We start from the raw sequence: 21,624 nt of genomic DNA on the forward strand, positions 1-21,624 counted from the left end.
CTGATGGCCTTGAGATAGAAGCTGTTTTTCAATCTCTCGGTCCTAGCTTTGATGCCATGGTACTGACCTCGCCTTCTGGATGATAGCGGGGTGAACAGGCAGTGGCTCGGGTGGTTGTTGTCCTTGATTATCTTTTTGGCCTTCCTGTGACATCGGGTGATGTAGGTGTCCTGGAGGCAGGTAGCTTCCCCCCGGTGATGCGGTAGCGGAGCGCCAAGTCTGTGACCAAAAGGCTCCTTAACAGCTTCTACCCCCAAGCCATACGACTGCTGAACAGTTAATCAAATGGCTACCTGGACTATTTGCATTGACCCCCTTTGTTATTTATTTATCTTAATTGTGTTTTGCACTGACTCCCTTGCACTGGCTCTACCCACATGCTCACATACTAGACTGACACTCCAACTCACACACACACACACACACACACACACACACACACACACACACGCTGCTGCTACTGTTTATTGTATATCCTGATTGCCTAGTCACTTTTACCCTTACCCACAGGTACATACTGTATTACCTCAATTACCTCAACTACCTCGTACCCCGGCACATTGACTCCATACAGGTACTCCTTGTATACAGCCTCAATATTGTTTTTATTGTTTTACTATTTCCTTTTTTATTTAGCAAAAATGTGTCTTACTTTTTAACTCTGCACTGTTGAGAATGGGCTCGTAAGTAAGAATTTCACTGTAAAGTCTACACCTGTTGTATTCGGGGCATGTGACCAATACAATTGTATTTAAGTTGAACTGACCATTTTTTTCAATGGTTTCCTTTGGTCTAGCCTACATCCTTGTGAGCGTTGGCTACACTGGTGTCAGAGGTGGGATGTTGACTTTGATCCCACTTCTGTGAAAATGGACAATAAAGATTGTATTCTATTCTATTTATGAGGCTCTGTTCCTGTATTGGCTGCTTTTGTAGTACGTCCTCGGGCAGATCTGGAACGCGCCCAATGGGTGATTCAAGTAGGCTACAAGCGCGCTCGCTTTTGTGCGCTCCTGAAGGTACAGTAGTCACATGATCCAAACGGGAACAAACTCCCTTAGAACTCTTGACGGTGCATACATAGTGATCTAGCTCTGAGCGCAACATGATCATCGACAGAATTATCGAGAACGGCCTGAATCTTGTGCATCCAGGGACTGTTGTGACGAGCCCCGTGTATTTGGGGTCTTTTTACCAGGATATCTCAAATGCACCGGAGATCAACAACTCTCTCTGTGCGCCAAACGAGTTGGATGGCTGGGGAAATGTTATGAGCCCGACTCCGACAACTGCAGACAGTGGCACAAACGGTAAAATAAACCCTTACTTTTACAAATCAATATACATATTTGTAATTGTTGTTAACGTTCCTCTAAGCAGGCTATTGTGTTAATGATACGCTGACTACTTTATCCGATAATTATTGAAGTTAATGGTTACTTCCTTATTAGCCTACTCCTGGAACACCGGAAAGAGCGTTGCGTTAGTGACACGGAGGATTACTGATCATTGGCAGTGGTGGAAAAATGACCCAATTGTCATACTTGAGTAAAAGTAAAGATACCTTCATAGAAAATGACTCAAGTAAAAGTCAGTCACCCAGTAAAATCCTTCTTGAATACAAGTTTTAAAGTATTTGGTTTTAAATATACTGTTTTTTTAAATGTACGGATAGCCAGGGGCACGCTCCCACACTTAGATATAATTTACAAACGAAGCATGTGTTTAGTGAGTCCGCCAGATCAGACGCAGTAGGGATGACCAGGGATGTTCTCTTTAAGTGTGTGAATTAGACCATTTTCCTGTCCTGCTAAGCATTCAAGGTGTAACGAGTACTTTTTGGTGTCAGGGAAAATGTATGAAGTAAAAAGTACATCATTTTCTCTAGGAATGTAGTAAAGTAAAAGTTGTCAAAAATATAAAAAGTCAACTACAGATACCCAAAAAAACTACTTAAGTAGTAGTTTCAAGTATTTTTACTTAAGCACTTTACACCACTGATCATGGGTAGACCCAAAATCATATTTAGACCTATAATAGCAGTGTACAATGGAAGTGCAGGGTAGATAAATTGTGTTTGCCTCTGGCATTCAAATAGTTACTGTCATTTGGTGAATGTTGCAGATAACAGTGTGAATTTGGCTTGAGCTCCGCTAGCTGTGGAAATAGGGGAAGTGTAAGGTCGCGTTCCAGGTCGTCTTGCCCATTTTAGAATATTTCTTTATACACTGCAGTATGAAGGTGTGTTTCTGAGCTGTTTAGAATACCTGAGATTCTGATGTTGATAAAGCCAGAGTTGTTCTGAGACAGTTCTCCAGGCATAATGAGATCTAATCATCTGTGCAGATCAACTTCAACGGCTATATGGACATGCCTCTTTTTGTAGCTTCCACACCCTATTGAATAAAATGGAGTATTTGAGCTCCTGTGCTTGAACTTGGCAGGCAGAGTTCCCAGGAACTGTATTCATGTATCCTACCACTATAGATATATCATACATCAAGGGCTTTTTGCAAATTGACATTTTATGGATTGCTGAGTGTACCTTTTTAACAGCCACTTTTGCCTCAATACCAAACTAATCAAAAGTAGTGTTTATTTCAAACTTGTCTTGGGATCAAAGATTCTCATCGGTCAAATTTATACCTGTTGCAGAGTGTTCCATGAGTGAGGTGGCGTCTTTTGGCCGTTTCCAAGGAGTGCGGGTGAAGAATACAGTGAAAGAACTCATCATGCAGAAGCGACTTAGCAACCAAAATGTACAGGTAAATTAAAATAGTTATGTTATTGTTCTGCTAATTTGTGTAAATATTATGGTTAGCTTGTATATATTTAGCTTACATCTGTCCATATTTTCATGATCTCTGTTTTTCTTCATGTCCAGCAAAACTCTGAGAGAGAATACACAGGTAATATTAACGTTTTATCGACACACATTATCCAGAAATACTGTAGATACAGTACATTATAATACCATGTGCAAATGTTTTTTTTGTTCGTTATCATGTAGAGTTGACGTCCCTTCTTCAAGGGCATAAGAGGACTGCGGACTTCAGCTTGATAACCGATTCACCTGCTAAAAGACTTGCTACTGCAAAGGCAATCCTGGTAATTGTATGCTTTTGGTTATAATGTTATTTTAATTGAATCCCCTTTAACTTTTCCCATGATTCTTTGTGTTCACACTAGGGTTGGTTTCATAGACCCAGGTTAAATCAATCCAGAGATATTCCTCTGGTTTAGCTAATGAAGAACTAGTGAAAACCACAGACTCTCATGCAGGTCACGTTGTTATAGCTACAAACTATATTGTGTGATGTGACCGACCACTTCAATCCGTTGCCCAATTCCATTTCTCCTTTTCTGTGTAGTCTGATGTCACTTCACTTGCTCAGTTCCCCTCCGGGTAAACCCCAGTGAGACTCAGAGTTACCGCCTCCACCCTGAGGGCTATTCCAGAACTCAAAATTAGGAATACAGTTTGGCAATGTTATCGTGCATATAGATTATTATGTTTTGCATGTGTGTCTCATATAGACTCTGCTGTTGTGGAGTGAACTGAGGAAGTAGAAGGAACCCAACTACAAATATCTTTCTTCCTTATGGTTTACCTTTCATGACAGGAAATGTACTTAAAGCAGCAATCCCAATCAGCAGTTGAAATGATAACAAAGCGTTCTAAATCGCTGAGGGATTGAGCTGGAGAAATGTAACCACTCTCAAATTTATACACTGAGCTATGGATGTAAGGACTGACCATCCATGATATCAAAATGATAGTTTTAACCAGGCTGTATCACATCCGGCCGTAATCGGGAGTCCCATAGGGCTGCGCACAATTGGCCCAGCGTCGTCCGAGTTTGGCCGGTGTAGGCCGTCATTGTAAATAAGAATTTGTTCTTAACTGACTTGCCTAGTTAAATAAAGGTTAAATATAAAACATTTAAAAAAAGAATCAATGGGTACATACATCTGTTTTTGGACTTAGAAATTAATTGTATCAACTGCAGATTAAGTATTTATCATCCACTTCTCTTTCAGACTCTGAGCCCTCCAGAGGGAAACACACTGGACATTGACTTCATGGAACTGGGATATGAGTCTATGAACTCAGAGACCTCCCCACAGGAGACCCTCACTGACCCCTTCAGCCTCATCGACTATCAGTCCCTCTACCCTCAAACCCACATGCCACATGCATTGGGAAACTCCTATGTCCCCCAGCCTTTCATCGCCCCGCTAACCCCAAAGGGTGTTTGGCCATTGGCTCAGTTTGCTGAAGGGGAGCCGATGTCCTTCTTTCAATGGCAGATACGACAGGAAGAAGAGAAGTTGGCAGGGTTCACCCCCGAGATGCTCACAAGCCAGGATAATGAGGGAGACACGTCAGTTTGTGTAGTATTCATCAACATGTTGTATACATTTGCCTTTTGTAGAGCTAAGCAACTATGCATACTCAACTCAGTTATTTTTCTAACCCAGTGGCCTCCAACTCTGGTCCTGGGGAGGTACAGGTGTGCAGGGTTTTGTTCCAGCCTAGCACAGTGTTTGAACACAAACCTGCCACACCCTGTAGCTCTCCAGGAACAAGGATGTTAGTGACCACTGTTCTAATCCATCATGTGACCTATGCTTGCCAGACATTTACTCTTAGAAAAAAGCTGCTATCTAGAACCTAAAAGGGTTATTCGGCTGTCCCCATAGGAGAACCCTTTGAAGAACCCCTTTTGGTTCCATATAGAACACTTTTGATTCCAAGTAGAACCATTTTCTGTTCCATGTAGAACCCTTTCCACAGAGGGTTCTACATGGAACCAAAAAGGGTTCTACCTGTAACCAAAAAGGGTTCTATATGGAACCAAAAGGAGTTCTATGGGGAGAGCCGAATAACCCTTTTGGAACCCTTTTCTCTGTGTTGCCAGATTCTTGCACATAGCTGTGGCACAGGGCAGAAGGGCTTTAGCTTATGTGCTGGCCAGCAGGATGGCTACCTTCGGCATGCTGGATATGAAGGAGCACAATGGCCAGGTAAGGACTTACATCCTCACGCCCAATTCTAAATGGACCCCTAGCCCCAGAGACTTCTGCCACACACATACTAGTGCCTAGGAGCTAGTGGCTATGGGTTGATTTGGAATTGGAATTGGTTACAAGGGCGCAGTTATCCCAGTTGTAATCATATCATCTGAAAAGGAGCATTTTTAACATTTGATCTTTTTTGTATTTTGTTTTGTACCCAGAGTGCCCTTCAGTTGAGTGTTGCAGCCAATCAACATCTGATAGTGCAGGACCTGTTGGCCCAGGGGGCTCGGATCAACACCGCTGACTGCTGGGGCCGCTCCCCTCTGCATGTGTGTGCAGAGAAGGGCCACGCTCTCACTCTCCAGGTCTTTGACTTTCCCACTGTGGCACATAATAAGAGTGTGATGTGATATGAATAGGGGCTCTGGATTTGATCTGGCCACGTCATGTTCTAGCCTTATAACTTGTATTTCACAACTTCTGTTTGAGGCATCACTGCAGCCAGTCAACCATAGCAGTTAGATAACCCAGTGCTCCTCAGTGGCGCAGTGGTCTAAGGCACTGCATCTCAGTGCTAGAGGTGTCACTACAGACCCTGGTTTGATCCCAGGCTGTATCACAACCGGCCGTGATCGGGAGTCCCATAGGGCGGCGTACAATTGGCCCAGCGTCGTCCGGGTTAGGGGAGGTTTTTCCGGGGTAATCCGTCATTATAAAATAAGCTTTTTTTCTTTTAACTGACTTTCCTAGTTAAATAAAGGCTACATAAATACTAATAAAATATAGCAATATGGAGATCAGAGGTTATTTTTAATGAGTGCATTTCACAAGTGGCTAGTTTGCATCAACTACCTGAACTAAAACATCTGCAAAGGTTGTGCCTGCGGACTTTGGTTTAGAATCATGTTGTTCTGGCATGTCTGCCTCTGGATTTGGGAGGCGAATCCCCAGATGTATTTTTTCCCTTATCAACGTAGGCAGTGACTTAGTTCCTCTACGCCAAAAGAGTCCATCATTGAAACCACATCCTAGTCACTGTGTTGCCTAGGGTTGGGTTTTCACAACTAAAGTGAACATACCTCATCATACAGAGACTATGGTATGAAAGGTTTGAAGAAAGGTCTGAAAACATGATGATTGTTGAACACAATCTCGGTTTCTCTTATTATTATTATTATTGTTATAATACATAAGGTTTGGCAACTTTAATCAACATCTTGGCACTAGAGGAAGTAAATAGTGGTTGGAAAAGAAGTCAGGGAAAACACTGAGCCGTAGGGTTTTATAATAATAACACTGGTTGCCAATCACAGCAAACAAAGTTAACGTTTTTACCAGGAGCCTTGTGTTTGTTAATGTATGAATAGTCCTCCATTCTCCGCTATGGGATAAGAGAGTTATGTCCTCACTCTGAAGAAATAGGGCACTAAAAAGGCTTGGTTTATGATCGCCCTGAACAATGATCCATTTATGACTTCACCAGATGACCTGAACATAATCTGATAAAGTATATAATCTGGACTGTGCAACCTTGGTTTTCAGGGTATTTTACCCCCGCTGGTTTCAAGAAGTAAAACCACAGGTTGGTTGTCAATGGTCGATTGTTTTAGGCTTCCAGTATATGGAAATAAGGCAGGATGATTTGCACCCCTGCACGCTCATACCAAATGCAAAAAAAGTGTAGGGAACTTGGGTGCTGTATGCACAATCAGAAGAGATCTGTCAGCAACTTTCTGATGCCATTTTGATAAGAATCTATGCAAATTTGGCTCATGACTCAATGAATGGATTTCTAGGTTTCACTGAAACTTTACCATCTTGATTATCTGTGATAAACTGTGACCTTTTCAGTGATATCTTTATCTTTCAATTGGAATTTTGTCTCACTGTGTTTGATGTTCCTCCTGACTTGGAATGTTAGAATGTTTTCTTGTGTCTCATAGCAGCAGTTGTTCTGTATCGGGTTAGCTCTCAGGCAGTGACTTCCTCATCAGCTCATAACAGATATAACAACCAGCCGATCACAGAGCATTTCCTCAAAACAACACTGGGACAAAATCCCCCTTTCTTCGAAAAACTGGTTTAACAACAGATGTGCTTCTGATAAGAGGTCACAGCAAATGCACTCCCAGCCTATCAAACATTAACTGTCAACAGAACACGCTAAACCTCCCAATCATTAACGCCTATTCATCTGTTACTCAACTGGTCCTGGATGACTCTCACAACAGTTCCTGTGGTTGGATACTAATGCATTAAGGAAGAACAGGTGCTGCTGATGAATGGCTGGCATCTACTATCTCTTTCAGATCTCTAGAACTAAACATTGACACTGTCGTCGTTAGCGATGATATGTTTTACCCTGACTAGCTAATTCCACAGTTGTACCTTAACGTGTGTGTGTGTGTGTGTGTGTTTTTTACAATCAAAAGTTCTTCCTGTTATACCCATCTGCCCTTTATTCCCCTGTTTAACATTTTCCTTCACACACACTCTCTTCCCGTAGACCATCCAAAGAGCTCTGAAGGGTAAAGGGCAGGAGCTTAATGTGGAAGAAGTCAACTATGATGGTGAGTCAGATTTGCTCAGAACTATGACCTGTCAGGGTTGCTCATAATCTGCTATACAATAAAACAGGTGAGGCAACCGGTGTCTTAACCCAAGGCTGAGTCACACTACGACAGTCAACATTATTTAACCGTCATAACGGCAAAATAAATACTACCTCCCCAATGCCTCAACCTGATTTTCTCTCCAGGCCTAACTCCTCTTCAGACAGCGGTCCGGTCTCACAATGCGGTTGTCCAGGAGATGGGCTGTATGGCGGCGGCCCCCCAGTCCCCTGGGGTGGTGGAGTTGATGCAGAGAAGGAAGCTACTGGGGCAGTGTGTCAACACACTGCTGCTCATGGGAGCCTCCTGTGCAACTAAGGTGAGTTTGAGTAGCCTGGTCCCAAATCTGTCTGATGCCTTGTCAACTCCAACCTTGCCAACTCCTATGGTCATTGGAGTAGGCAAGGCATCATAAACAGATCTGGAACCAGGCTAGAGGTTGAGAATCTTTCATTTATCATTTTTGCGAATCATTCTTTGGCAGCATAGCCCATTCCATACAGTCTGACCTTACCTGTGTCTTTTTCTAACAGGATCATAAAAGTGGCTGCACCTCCCTGCACATGGCTTCTCAGGAGGCCAATGTGGAGCTTTTACGCATCTTCCTCGACCAGCCAGACTCTCTGTCTATTGTCAATGTCAAGGTGAGATACTGCTACAGTACCTAATGTCAAGGTGAGATACTGCTACAGTACCTAATGTCAAGGTGAGATACTGCTACAGTACCTAATGCCAAGGTGAGATACTGCTACAGTACCTAATGCCAAGGTGAGATACTGCTACAGTACCTAATGCCAAGGTGAGATACTGCTACAGTACCTAATGCCAAGGTGAGATACTGCTACAGTACCTAATGCCAAGGTGAGATACTGCTACAGTACCTAATGTCAAGGTGAGATACTGCTACAGTACCTAATGCCAAGGTGAGATACTGCTACAGTACCTAATGCCAAGGTGAGATACTGCTACAGTACCTAATGTCAAGGTGAGATCTCGCCTCTCTGGAAAACAAACATACATGATAACCAATCAGTGTGCTGGCTCAAATTCTGAGCTGACAAACAGTGTTCCCATTGTTCATAGTTTTTTGGTTATCAGGAGGTAAGTTAACTAAACCCTCTAACATGAGTTCTGTCTCCACCAGGCATTCAGTGGAAACACAGCGCTGCACTTTGCCAGTTCTGTGCATGGTCGCGTGACTCAGGTGGATGCTGTGAAGCTCCTGATGAGGAGAGGGGCCGACCCCAGCTCCAAGAACCTGGAGAATGAGCAGCCTGCCCAGCTGGTGGCTGAAGGGCCCGTCGGAGACCAGGTGAATAATGCCCCAAAATGGTTCTGTGGCTGTCCCCATAGGAGAACCCTTTTGGGTTCCATGTAGAACCTTCTGTAGAAAGGGCTCTACATGGAACCCAAAAGGGTTCTACCTGGAACCAAAAAGGGTTCTTCAAATGGTTCTCCTATGGGGACAGCCGAAGAACCTTTTTAGGTTCTAGATAGAAAAAAAAGGTGCTAAGAGTGTAAGCACATCCAGGAACTTGCAGGTGCAGGGTACAAAAAGTACAGCATGGTTCTACATGATAAAAAAAGAAAATGATGCCATTGCCTGGAGAAAAACATCTAAGATCTCAGCACACGGCTGAACCCTCCCTCTGTGGGAGCATTTAATAGTGTTCTTGTGTCTATCTTTCAGGTGAATATTCCCATGTCCTTGTTTTATTATCATGTAATCATTCTTTAACCAGGCAAGTCGATTGAGAACCTTTTATCAATTACTATTAAGGCCTGGTTAAGATGCAAACACAGAGACGCAGTAAAAACAGAACATGAAGAATACACAAGTTCAAGTGTGGCAGACAGACATTCAAAACACACACACACTTCAACAAGATGGGACTGTATTGCAATAATGTGCCTTTGGTTGTTTCTCTTAGGTGCGGCGTATCCTGAAGGGGAAAGGCTACCAGGCCCGGTCTGCTGCCCAGTAGGATGCAGGATGTGATCTCCTGTCTAGAAACACTGTCAGTCAGACAGTCCAGTCTATGTAGAAATTATTTGCCATCGTATGTATGGCAGATGTCAGTTGTTTCAATGAAACAGTGAATGTTGTTCGCTACAGTGTAGTGTATTTTGAGTAACCATGTGATCTTCTCCCTTAAAGGGGCAATCTGCAGTTGTTACATCCATTTTTGGACTTGTAAATGATTCATATGTACCCATTGTTTCTTGGAGAATATAACTTATAAATTCATCATGAGCTTAGTTCAACTGTCGTTCCCCATCAGAACCCAAAATATATCATCTTGTTTTACTCCAATGTTTGTAAACAAAGTACATGGAAACCAACACTATGAAAAGTAGCTTCCAAATATGGTTCAAACTATAATGTTGATATCATGGATGGTTACTCCTTAGCCGTGTCTATGAATTTGAGTGTTAACGTTTCTAGCCCCATCCCTCAGCTTTTTACTGAAACGGGCAGGGAATACGCTTTGTTCATGTTTCAACTGCTGATTACCGCTTTAAGGAATGACGCCTGAAGGGGTTTTCACCACTAAACCACTTTGGGTTGAGTCACAGGTTGACTCACCTGTAATGCCGGTGTGAAACACCTTGAGCTGGAATGTGCATTGTAGCTAGGGCTCGACCACATAGTAACAGTGTAATGTAGCTAGGGGTCGACCACATAGTAACAGTGTAATGTAGCTAGGGCTCGACCACATAGTAACAGTGTAATGTAGCTAGGGGTTGACCACATAGTAACAGTGTAATGTAGCTAGGGGTTGACCACATAGTAACAGTGTAATGTAGCTAGGGGTTGACCACATAGTAACAGTGTAATGTAGCTAGGGGTTGACCACATACCAGTAACCTGAAGAGACGGGAGCTCAGATTTGTTGATGTTCTGGTACGGTGGCAGCATGGGGGTCTTGCCTTATTTTATGTGTATTTTCATTTACTTTATAAATAAATGAAAATAAATCATGAGTTGGCTAGTGTCACAATTAAGTCATTGAGTATGATAAATATCTATGTCATTGTGTTCCTGCATATTTTGCTTTAGTACCCATCAATTATATACTGTACCATGGAGATGAGAATGTTAGTACAATATTCAGGTTTGTAATTTGTTTAATTTTTTTTTGTATGTATTATCACCACATTTAACAATAAATACAATTAATTTAGTGCATTTGATATTAACTACACTGCCTGAAACATGACTTTATGGGTATATTATAACCACCAGCAGTCATAGGTAAGGAAGAAGAATGCCAACACACTGGTATAACTTGGGATAGGTTTTATCAATGCACAGAAGAAAATAATCTGAATTACAGACAGGATATAAATTGAAGAGGCATTATTCAGGCAAGTTACCCATCAGTCAACTATTTTATAATGAACTGTTTCACCAACAAACGAGAGGCCACAACGTTGTGTTTGGCACGACATAGAAAATCAGGAGACAGAAATGGCTTTAGGTCTATTTGACAACGACAGACTACAGTGATACCACGCAGAAATCATATTCTTGATTAACACAAGATGAATCAGGAAAAGTCACATGATCTCTAACTCAACCAGCAGGGAGACATTGCTTCCCCCTGCCATTCATAGGCAGAACGTTCTGTTGCTCTAGTCTCTGGAAGTCATTGAATTCCAATTCAGAATCTTGGTGATGGGAGCCCATTGTTATTTCAAGGGCAGAATTCTATTGAGATGTCCATCCATGGGCAAATGTTGATGCTGGCTACAATGCTGCTGCTAACAGCTCAGCCGAGTGTTTCTGTAGGTGCCTGTTGAGGTGTGTGCGGCGGGTGTAGCTCTTGTCACAGCGAGGGCAGGGGTACGGACGCACTCCAGAGTGAGTCAACAGGTGCTTCTTCAGATCAAACTTCCTCTTCAGGCTCTTCCCACACTCTGGACAAGAGAACGGCTTCTCACCTGAGGGACGGGACAGTATTTAGGACTATAAATCAAGATTACACAGAACTACGATTAAATTGTTTGTTTTATTATTATCGTCGATCACAAATGTATAAACACACTGCATATGTCCTGCATCACATATGAAAGTACAAACGACAACTGTATCATTCATATACACCATATAGTTGTTAAATCAACGGCCCCCTTAAAGGGATACTTCGGGATGTTGTCCCTTTATCTACTTCCCCAGAGTCAGATGAACTCGTGGATATCATTATGTCTCTGTGTCCAGTATGAAGGAAGTTAGAGGTAGTTTCATGAGCCAATGCTAACTAGCATTAGCGCAATGACTGGAAGGCTATGGGTATTGTTGTGGAAATTCTTACACAGGGACTTCCTCCAAACTGCTCGCAGAGACATAAAAATGGTATCCACAACTTCATCGGACTGTTTGGGCCTCATTGCCAAAATCCGAGCTATCCCTTTAACTACAAGCTCCTGGTTCTGACCTGAGTGTGTCTTCATGTGTTCTGTCAGGTGACAGGATATGGAGAATGTCTTTCCACAGTCAACACAGCTGTAAGGTCTCTCTCCTGTGTGACAGCGCATGTGTTTCTGCAAGTCCCCACCTGAGGGCCACGCCTTTCCGCACACCTCACACACGTACGGCCTCTCGCCCGTGTGCCGCCGCACGTGAACGTTCAACCCGGCGAGCGCCGTAAAGCGTTTCCCGCAGTAGGAGCAGTGGAAGGGCTTCTCGCCCGTGTGGATCCGGAGGTGTCCCTCCATGCCGTCTTTGGTCCGGAAGCGCTTGCCGCAGTGGGCGCAGAGAAAGGGCTTCTCCTCCGAGTGGGTTCTGAGGTGGGACTGGAGGGACCCCAGAGTAGTGAAGCTCTTCTCACACTGGTCACATTGATGAGGTCTGTCCACAAGATGGCTTCTCTGGTGGATCCTCATGAGGGTCAGGCCTGTAAACGTCTCCTCACAGTAACGGCACTTGTACCTCTGGCCCTCGCTCCCCTCTGGGACCGGATGGGTCTGCTGGTGTTTGATGAGTTTGGCCTGCGAGGTGAATGTCTCGCCGCAGACAGGGCAGACGAGCTTGGGTACGCGGTGCATCTGCCGGTGGGCGTCGCGCTCCTTCGCCGAGCCGAACACACGCTCGCACTGGGTGCAGGCGAAGCCGCCGCCGGACGAGTGAGTCTGCTTGTGATTGGTCAGGCTGGAGAGGAGGCGGAAGCGTTTGCCGCACAGGCAGCACTGGTGCAGCGGCTGGGCCCAGTGGGTCTTGTGGTGTCGGGTCAGTTCCAGCTGGGTCCTAAAGCCCGCCCCACATTGAAAACAGGTGTTGGTCTTGTGGGTGAGGCGGTGGCGGTACTGCTCGCGGAGCGACGCAAACCGCTTCCCGCACTGGGCGCAGTCCAAGGTGGCGTTGACACACACAGAGCGCTTGTGGTCGTTCAGGCTCCAGGGCGTTGGGAAGCCAACGCCACACTGGGCGCATTTGTAGCGGCCGCCTCGCGAGTGTGTGGTCAGGTGACGCAGCACCTGGGAACGGTAGATGAAACACTTCCCACACGTCGGGCACTTGTGGGCAACACGCCGGGGATTGTGGGATACGCTAGACGGGTGCGTCCCGGAAGACGAGGACTCCCCTGTGGGGCTGTCTGTGAGGAAACAGGAAGAGAAGGTGAGAGGTGATTGGTATTTTATTAGGATCCCCATTAGCTGCTGTGAAAGCAGCAGCTACTCTTCCTGGGGTCCACACAGAACATGAAACATGACATAACACGAACATTAATAGACAAGTACTGCTCACAGACAGAACTACGTACATTTAAAAAAGGCACACGAGAGGATTAGCAGAGAGGATATTGGGAAATGGAGTTTTAATGGAGGACAAAATAAGAATATCTTACGCATACACCTGATAGGGAGCTGCAGCACAGGAGGCTGGTGGGGAGGACGGACTTGTGATAATGGCTGGAGTGGAATGGTATCAAATAAACCACACACATGGTTTCCAGGTGGTTGATGCCATTCCATTTGCTCCGTTCCAGACATTATTATGAGCTGCCCTCCCCACCAGCCTCCTGTGAGCTGCAGGTGGTTAGGAGGGTATAAGACACTCACCTGTGTCACTCTCCACCCTAATACATTCTACAGGCTTATCAGACGACTCAGGGATGATGCTGAAGTGGGAAATAACATGTCATGTTAATCATTCATCATTTACCCAATACTCACACACTCAGTTCACGTTTCGACACTTCAAATAATGTACACTCAAAAACACACAAGATACAATCTGTCCATACTTACTGTCACGCTACTGCATTCCACACACACTCCCAAACACACGCTGACCACACTTTCCTCCTCAGTGAGGTGTTAGACACACACACTCTCTAAACACCCACAGATACTCTGTCCACACCACTCGTCACACTACCACTCACACACACTCAAAACACCCATTCTGATACACACTCTCTAAACACCCACACATACTCTGTCCACACCAATCGTCACACTACCACTCACACACACTCAAAACACCCATTCTGATACAATCTGTCCATACTTACTGTCACGCTACTGCATTCCTAACACACACACACACACACACATACCTCCCCGGTGAGACCTGGGGCTTTTGGCTGCTCACAGGAACAGTGTTCCTCTCTGGCGAGGGCCTGCTCTGTCCTGGGGGAGAGCTGACTGCAGTCTGCCCCCTGCAGGCCACAGGCAGGGTGAGAGTGGGTGCAGACTGGGAGACGACAGCCAGAGAGTGCTGGCCCGGCTGGGGGATAATCATTATAGATTGGCTCTGAACAATGAAACCCAGAATCCCTAGGTTGGATGTTTCCGTTTCTCCTGCCACTCTATTGGCTGATTCCTGGTCTTGACCAATCAGCTCGGCTACTTTCGATTTCTCGTCGTCCTCTCGTTTGATGCAGACCTTCTCCTGTTCTTCTCCTCTCTCTTCATCCATCCTTTCCTCAGGGATGGGTTCTGACTCACTGTCAGAGTCGGCAGAGGGATGGTACACCATCATATTTGGAAGACAAACAGGTAGAGAGCTGAGGAGGTTGGTCTGGGATGGGCTGGAGTCTGCACAAGACAAGCAAGAAGCACAGTTGTAAACAAATCAAATACATTTTTTAAACTTAAAACAACTGAGACTACAGACTATGACTGGGTTGGTGATTGCTGCAGTGTTGGTGACGTACCTCTATTTACCAGGTGTTCTCGGCAGCACGTTTGGCTCTGCAGCACAGACCTCAGCCTGTCACTGTGGGGGATAGACTGCAGACATTCATCCACACCACCGGGGACAGAGTCAAGCCAGGAGGCAGCCTGGGGAACACAGGGGGGAGATGTGTGGTGGTCAAAGTGTGGTTGGTAAATGTGGTCAATATGTAGCCTGTGTAGTCTCTTAGTAGTGAAGTTGGGGTTGACATGCGGTCGCCGGTCACTGTGTACCTGTTTAAAGTCTGGTACTGGCAGCAGCTCCTCCAGTCTGGAGAGGAACACACACACCAGAGACTCCAGCTCTGCATTAAAGTATTGACCAAACTGAGAGAGATAGTAGCGAGAGAAAGAGAGATATATAGTACAGAGAGAGAGAGATAGCAGAGAGAGAGATATAGTACAGAGAGAGAGAGATAGAGAGATAGTAGAGAGAGAGATAATAGAGAGAGAGAGAGAGAGAGAGAGAGAGAGAGAGAGAGAGAGAGAGAGATAGTAGAGAGATAGTAGAGAGAGAGATAGTAAAGAGAGAGAGAGTAGAAATAGTAGAGAAAGAGATCGTAGAGAGATAGTAGAGAGAGAGAGAGGGTAGAAAGAGAGAGAGAACAATTCTTCACTGAACTCAGAGTTTAGTACAGTGCTGTCACTTGCTCTGCTGCATGTTACTCAAGTGAAGAAAGATTCATTTTCTTACAGCCCATCGATCTCCTGGACTCCTCTGGGTGTACGCCATGAGCCTGGCTTTGGCATCCTCAAAGGCTTTGTCACTGGACTGGAAAAACAACAGACACAACAACATACCTTAGTGTGTGTCAGGGCCAAACATCTCCCTCTCAGCACTCAGAAAAGGTGTGTCCCCATTCTGGCACTCGGTTCCCTCCCTTTACTTCACCCTATCACTCTATACATTCAGTAAAAGGCAGGCTGTAAGAATCCAGTTCCCATGAGCCCTCTCTCTCACCTTTGTCAGACAGATGGACTGGATCCTGTCCAGGTGAGTCTGGATGAGTTCTGGGGCGACATCCTCAACTATCCACTCCTGGGACATCTGAAAGACGGACCGATCAGGAAGTCCGTTTAAAATTACAACACTGTGCAACACTTTACAACAGAGGTGAACTTCTGATTTGCAGCACATGGGAAATACTGTGTAGGTTACTGCTGGAAGAAACACACACACCTTTGCTCTGAGGCCCAGAAGCAGTAATGCTCTCTGCCTGTCAGTCAGTAGTTCTGGAACTGTCTCTGTGACCAAACACACAAAGTCCTCCAGCTTCCCATAATGCTCCAAACTCCGCCGCCCCACCACCTGCCACATGACCGCAGACATCAGACGCAGCGGTGGCACCAGGAGTCTCAGAGAGGAGAGAGGGAGGGGGCCATCTGTGGGGAAGGAGGGGGAGGTAAGTATAGACAGGCAGGCTACACAAAGCACACATTTGCCCTGTTTGAATACTTCTGGAGTGTCCACCCTGAGATTGGAATGTTAGGAGTTTGATCCCCGACCAAGTCACACCAAAGAACTGTAAAAATGGGACCAGATGCATCTCTGCTTGGCACTCAGCAATGGATTGGGGGTAAAGACCTGCGATAGACTAGTGTCCTGTCCAAAGGGAGTACACATCAAGCTGCCTCACGCATCAGAAAACAGGAAATAGACTCATGCAAGGCTACTTACTTACTTTATAGTACAGCAGTGCTTACTTTAAAGAAGGATGGACGTTAGGTGAGATGCAAGTGTTCAAACAGTACACATTTCACCATATCCAAGAATCACACCACTGGTCATCACTGTGAATAGCTCTGGTCCAGGGCATTAGAGGGATGCGCTAAGGCCTGGACCAGAGCTACACTGTGAGCTGTGCTGGCCAACACAGGAGGTTGGTGGCTCCTTAATTGGGGAGGATGGGCTCGTGGTAATGGCTGGAGCGGAATCAGTGGAATCGTATGAAATACATCAAACACATGGTTTTAATGTGTTTGATACCATTCCATTTGCTCCGTTCCAGACATTATTATGAGCCGTCCTCCCCACCAGCCTCCACTGCTGGCCAAGTATGACTAACTGCATACATTGATTGTTTGAAAGTGGGCGTTGCGAAATAAGTGGGAGGATCAACAAAAGTGGGTATATGGAAATATAACAGCTAATTGGGCAGTTGCCACTCAATATCACTTTGCGTGACTGCAAACTGCTTCCTTTTAGCTAAACAGGTTAGGACAATTACCTTGGCAGGTTAGGACAATTACCTTGGCAGGTTAGGATAATTACCTTGGCAGGTTAGGATAATTAAGGTGGCAGGTTAGGATAATTACATTGGCAGGTTAGGATAATTAACGTGGCAGATGTGGATGCTGAGTTCGAATCAAGCAGCGCTTAGAGCAAAGTTGGTGAAGACAAATGTTCTGAATGGAGAAAATTAAAAAAAGTCTGTCGGTCCTGTTGTTTTTTTTATAAAGTGCAAATACTTCCACATGTGAAGCTTGGTTATGTAAGATACTCTGTCAGAGCTTTCCTCCCCAAACCAAGCTGTGTAAGAATTGTACATTATTTGGCCATGTTTCAAGTGTGTGCTGGGAAGACTTGCGAGGGGTACTGGTGCCAGAAGACCCGCCCGCCCAGGTTCCCTCTGATCCTGTGCAGGGATCAGATCTGATCATTTTTTTTAACGGGGGATCAGATCTGTTTGGACGGGGGTCCTGTTTACATCCCGCACAGTAGGGGGCGGGATGCACATTCAACTGTGCGATCGCCAAAATACCGTAGAAGAAGAAGACTTCCTTTACAACAACTCTGCGCTATTCTGCTAAGCGCCAGAAATATGAACATAGAACAATGAGACAGATATTTCACCGGATGTATAAATGTGAAGCATTCGTTTGGTGTTTCCACTCACTACCAAACATGGAAGTGCGAGAAGACGTAACGAGATGGATTTTGGGCGACATTCTGCTAATTTTCTCAATTTATGAAGCATTTGATTGCAATACGGTTTTCTGTTCCCAAAACTAAAATATGTTATGAACAGAGTGGACTATGTTTTGTATACTTTACACTTGAGTTACTGCACACGCGCATTTCAAAGTAGGCGTTCCCTAACGGAAATATGCAGATGTTGGCTAGAACGCACCAATAGGATTTCGCTAGCTCGTGCTCGGCTCTGCCCACTATGACTCATTTGTTGTCATTAGAAACGACAGGCTGTGGTCTTGGTTATAAATACACACATATATATGTATGTATGTGTGTGTATTTATAACCAAGACCACCATATATATGTATGTATGTGTGTGAATTTATAACCAAGACCACAGCCTGTCGTTTCTAATGGCAACAAATTAGTCATAGTGGGCAGAGCCAAGCACGAGCTGGCGAAATCCTATTGGTATATATATATGTCCACCTTTAATTAACTAGGCAAGTCAGTTAAGAACAAATTCTTATTTATAATGACAGCCTACCCGGCCAAACCCGACGATCCTGGGCCAATTTTACGCCGCCCTATGGGACTCCCAATCACGGCCGGATGTGATACAGCCTGGATTCGAACCAGAGCCTGTAGTGACGCCTCTAACACTGAGATGCAGTGCCTTAGACCGCTGCGCCACTCAGGGCCCCGGGTATGAATGCCCTGATTTCGGCAGAGGACATATCGCTGTAAATGCTGCATGGCCAATGCTGACGTCGGATTGACCATGCAGAGTTTAGCTAAAACGCTACAAGGAAGCAGCCACGCAAAACGGTCTTGTGTGGCAACCAATCTGCCCAATTAGCTGTTAGATTTACGCGTTTGTTGATCCTCCCGCTTATTTCGCAACGCCCACTTTCAGACACGCTCAATGTATGCAGTTACCCATGACTCCTAGCAGGCAAACTTGGTGCATAGGCCACAGCACCACCCCAGTGATGCTACCAAGCAAGTACGTATGATTATATTTTACAGTTAATCCCACATTTAGCAGGAGATGCACTGAAATTGAGTGTGCAATTTTAGCTAGCCTATAATATTTGATACCTAGACTAGAGAAAAGAGCTCATGTCAGCAGAAGCTAACTTTAGCTAGATAACTCACGTTAGCTAGCTACGTTAAACTATACCCACAACGGCCTGCTTCCACCGACAGCTTGATTAGAGAGAGTAAGCTATATAGCTACCTAGCCACAATCTTTACATTAATGCATACCCATATTGCTTCCCCGTGGAAATCTTATATGCCGTCTTTTAGTCGTATCTTACAAATGTTGATTGAAGAGGCAAGGCTAGCTGCTCGTTTCCTCGTAAACTTTTGATGAACCGGAAGTTGATAGAGCAGCAGATAGCCAGCGTGCGTTCTGCGACTCACAACAACAACAAAGCTGATGGATTTTGATAATCAACCAAATTAGGCACGTAACTATCTAACTGGCTAAACATTTGCCTACTTTTGTCAAACTACGAACTAGCTAACCATGTTTTTCTTATTTTATTTTGTACATCAAGACCGTGACTTGTCCACTACACCACCAGCGGGAGAGCCTTACCTGGGACAACACATCAGAATCCTAGAATCTCCCCCTTCACTGTGGACCAAAAGTGGTCCTCCTTTTGACCGAATCATCAAAAGATTCCTTTCAAGTGCTACAGGAGGATACTCCAGAGACAATGGATGATATTGAGAGGGACAATCAACACACAGATATACTGCAGGTGCAAATAAAACAGGAGGATGGAGAAGAGCCTCACGATATAGAGGACCGTCTCAAGAGTTCTAATACCGGAGAACAGAAGCCTTGTCACATCTGCCCTGATTGTGGTAAAAGTTATACCCGTTCGGATAATCTTAAAACACACCAGAAAATTCATATGACCGAGCGGCCGTACCTCTGCTCTGAGTGTGGTAAAGGTTTTACCCGCACAGACCATCTGAAATCACACCTGAAAACACACGAAAGAAAGAAGAATAAACTTAAACACCCCTGTACTGATTGTGTGAAAGGCTTTGTCCATTTGGAGCAGCTTGAAAAACATCTGGAAAGAAATCACCTTACACACAAGGAAAAGAAACCTCACGGCTGTCCAAGGTGTGATGAGAGCTTTTCTGACCTGGAAGAACTAACAACACACTTGCCAGTACATACTGAAGAGCTGGCCCTCTACTGCTCTGACTGCGGTAAGCGGTTCTTACACAAAGGAAAATTTGAAAGACACCAGAGAGTACACAGTGGACAAATGCCATACATATGCACCCACTGTGGAGAGGGTTTTACACAGGCACATAGTTTGAAACATCACCAGCGAATACACACTGGAGAGAAACCCTACCTCTGCAACGAGTGTGGGGAGAGTTTCAGACACGATGCAACGTACAGGAGACACAAGCGCAAACACGAGCTACCACTCTCTGAAAAGAAAGCCTATCCTTGCTCAGTATGTGGGAAGACTTTTACCCGCTCCGATGGAGTGATGAGGCATCTGAGGAGGTTCCATTATGGAGAGAGAGCTCTCCAGTGCTCCTGCTGCGACAAACGTTTCTTTCAACAGGACACACTAACCACACACATGAGAATTCACACTGGAGAGAAACCGTACAGTTGCTCTGACTGTGGGAGAAGCTTCTCACAAGATGGCGACCGAAAGAAACACCAGAAGAGGCACCACACTGGAGAGGGCACTTCACCTCTGACCCTCCATGTGGACGGCACAGAGACGCACAAACGCACACTATAACAGAGACATGCACACTAACAGACAATAACAGGCAGACTCGACACAAAAACAGCCCAGTGGGTAAACCAGGTTGCAATGAAGTTAATAAAGCTTTGGCTTTATTTTTTGTGTTTGTGTGTGTGTGTGATAGCATGTCTCTCTCTTGTTTAATTAGAGTTCATTGGCAAGGCTAATTTTAGCCCAACTTCTCACTGTTTGTAAGATGCTTACTGCTTATTGCAGCTACTTAAGTGATCATCGCCCACTCCATTACTCTGTTACCCCTCTATTCATCCCCCCCCACTCCGTTACCCCTCTATTCATCCCCCCACTCCGTTACCCTTCTATTCATCCCCCCACTCCGTTACCCCTCTATTCATCCTCCCACTCCGTTACCCCTCTATTCATCCCCCCACTCCGTTACGCCTCTATTCATCCCCCCACTCCGTTACCCCTCTATTCATCCCCCCACTCCGTTACCCCTCTATTCATCCTCCCACTCCGTTACCCCTCTATTCATCCCCCCTACTCCGTTACCCCTCTATTCATCCCTCCACTCCGTTACCCCTCTATTCATCCCCCCACTCCGTTACCCCTCTATTCATCCCCCCACTCCGTTACCCCTCTATTCATCCCCCCACTCCGTTACCCCATCTATTCATCCCCCACTCCGTTACCCCTCTATTCATCCCCCCACTCCGTTACCCCTCTATTCATCCCCCTACTCCGTTACCCCTCTATTCATCCCTCCACTCCGTTACCCCTCTATTCATCCCCCCACTCCGTTACCCCTCTATTCATCCCCCACTCCGTTACCCCTCTATTCATCCCTCCACTCCGTTACCCCTCTATTCATCCCCTCCACTCCGTTACCCCTCTATTCATCCCCCACTCCGTTACCCCTCTATTCATCCCCCCACTCCGTTACCCCTCTATTCATCCCCCCACTCTGTTACCCCTCTATTCATCCCCCCACTCTGTTACCCCTCTATTCATCCCCCCACTCCGTTACCCCTCTATTCATCCCCCCACTCCATTACTTGTTACCCCTCTATTCATCCCCCCCACTCCATTACTTGTTACCCCTCTATTCATCCCCCACTCATTACTCTGTTACCCCTC

General features: G+C 45.3%; 3 protein-coding genes across 6 annotated transcripts; 2 read left to right on the plus strand and 1 right to left on the minus strand.

The window, feature by feature from the left end:
• The first annotated feature begins 734 nt into the window (after window positions 1-734).
• LOC106575695 (NF-kappa-B inhibitor zeta) lies at window positions 735-10,619 on the plus strand. 3 transcript variants are annotated; one of them, XM_045699273.1, is made up of 12 exons: window positions 739-1,310; window positions 2,656-2,765; window positions 2,885-2,909; window positions 3,011-3,108; window positions 4,042-4,385; window positions 4,923-5,028; window positions 5,241-5,387; window positions 7,529-7,592; window positions 7,781-7,953; window positions 8,168-8,278; window positions 8,779-8,946; window positions 9,566-10,619. In XM_045699273.1, exons 1-12 carry the CDS (start codon window positions 1,106-1,108, stop codon window positions 9,617-9,619), a joined length of 1,605 nt encoding a protein of 534 aa, XP_045555229.1. In that variant the 5' UTR covers window positions 739-1,105; the 3' UTR covers window positions 9,620-10,619. The 3 variants fall into 3 exon arrangements, 2 of the variants coding, with proteins under 2 accessions (XP_045555228.1, XP_045555229.1); XM_045699272.1 differs by having other exon boundaries at window positions 735-1,310; window positions 8,779-10,619; XR_006760055.1 differs by having other exon boundaries at window positions 738-1,310; window positions 8,168-8,526; window positions 8,620-10,619.
• Window positions 10,620-10,920: 301 nt separating this feature from the next.
• LOC106594174 (oocyte zinc finger protein XlCOF6) lies at window positions 10,921-19,105 on the minus strand. Of its 2 annotated transcripts, none has more exons than XM_045699270.1 (10): window positions 19,001-19,105; window positions 15,997-16,199; window positions 15,778-15,864; window positions 15,511-15,588; window positions 15,051-15,143; window positions 14,798-14,924; window positions 14,198-14,678; window positions 13,698-13,756; window positions 12,074-13,231; window positions 10,921-11,579 (listed from the first exon to the last, which is right to left on the minus strand). In XM_045699270.1, the coding sequence occupies exons 1-10, from the start codon at window positions 19,002-19,004 to the stop codon at window positions 11,386-11,388; spliced, it is 2,484 nt and encodes an 827-aa protein (XP_045555226.1). In that variant the 5' UTR covers window positions 19,005-19,105; the 3' UTR covers window positions 10,921-11,385. The 2 variants fall into 2 exon arrangements, with proteins under 2 accessions (XP_045555226.1, XP_045555227.1); XM_045699271.1 differs by lacking the exon at window positions 19,001-19,105 and adding an exon at window positions 18,279-18,531.
• Window positions 18,597-20,624, plus strand: LOC123728182 (gastrula zinc finger protein XlCGF8.2DB). The gene is made up of 2 exons (XM_045699274.1): window positions 18,597-18,737; window positions 19,297-20,624. The coding sequence occupies exon 2, from the start codon at window positions 19,459-19,461 to the stop codon at window positions 20,521-20,523; it is 1,065 nt and encodes a 354-aa protein (XP_045555230.1). The 5' UTR covers window positions 18,597-18,737; window positions 19,297-19,458; the 3' UTR covers window positions 20,524-20,624.
• The last annotated feature ends 1,000 nt before the right edge of the window (window positions 20,625-21,624 follow it).

The sequence above is a fragment of the Salmo salar genome, chromosome ssa17, assembly GCF_905237065.1.
Source record: "Salmo salar chromosome ssa17, Ssal_v3.1, whole genome shotgun sequence".
NCBI lineage: Eukaryota > Metazoa > Chordata > Actinopteri > Salmoniformes > Salmonidae > Salmo > Salmo salar.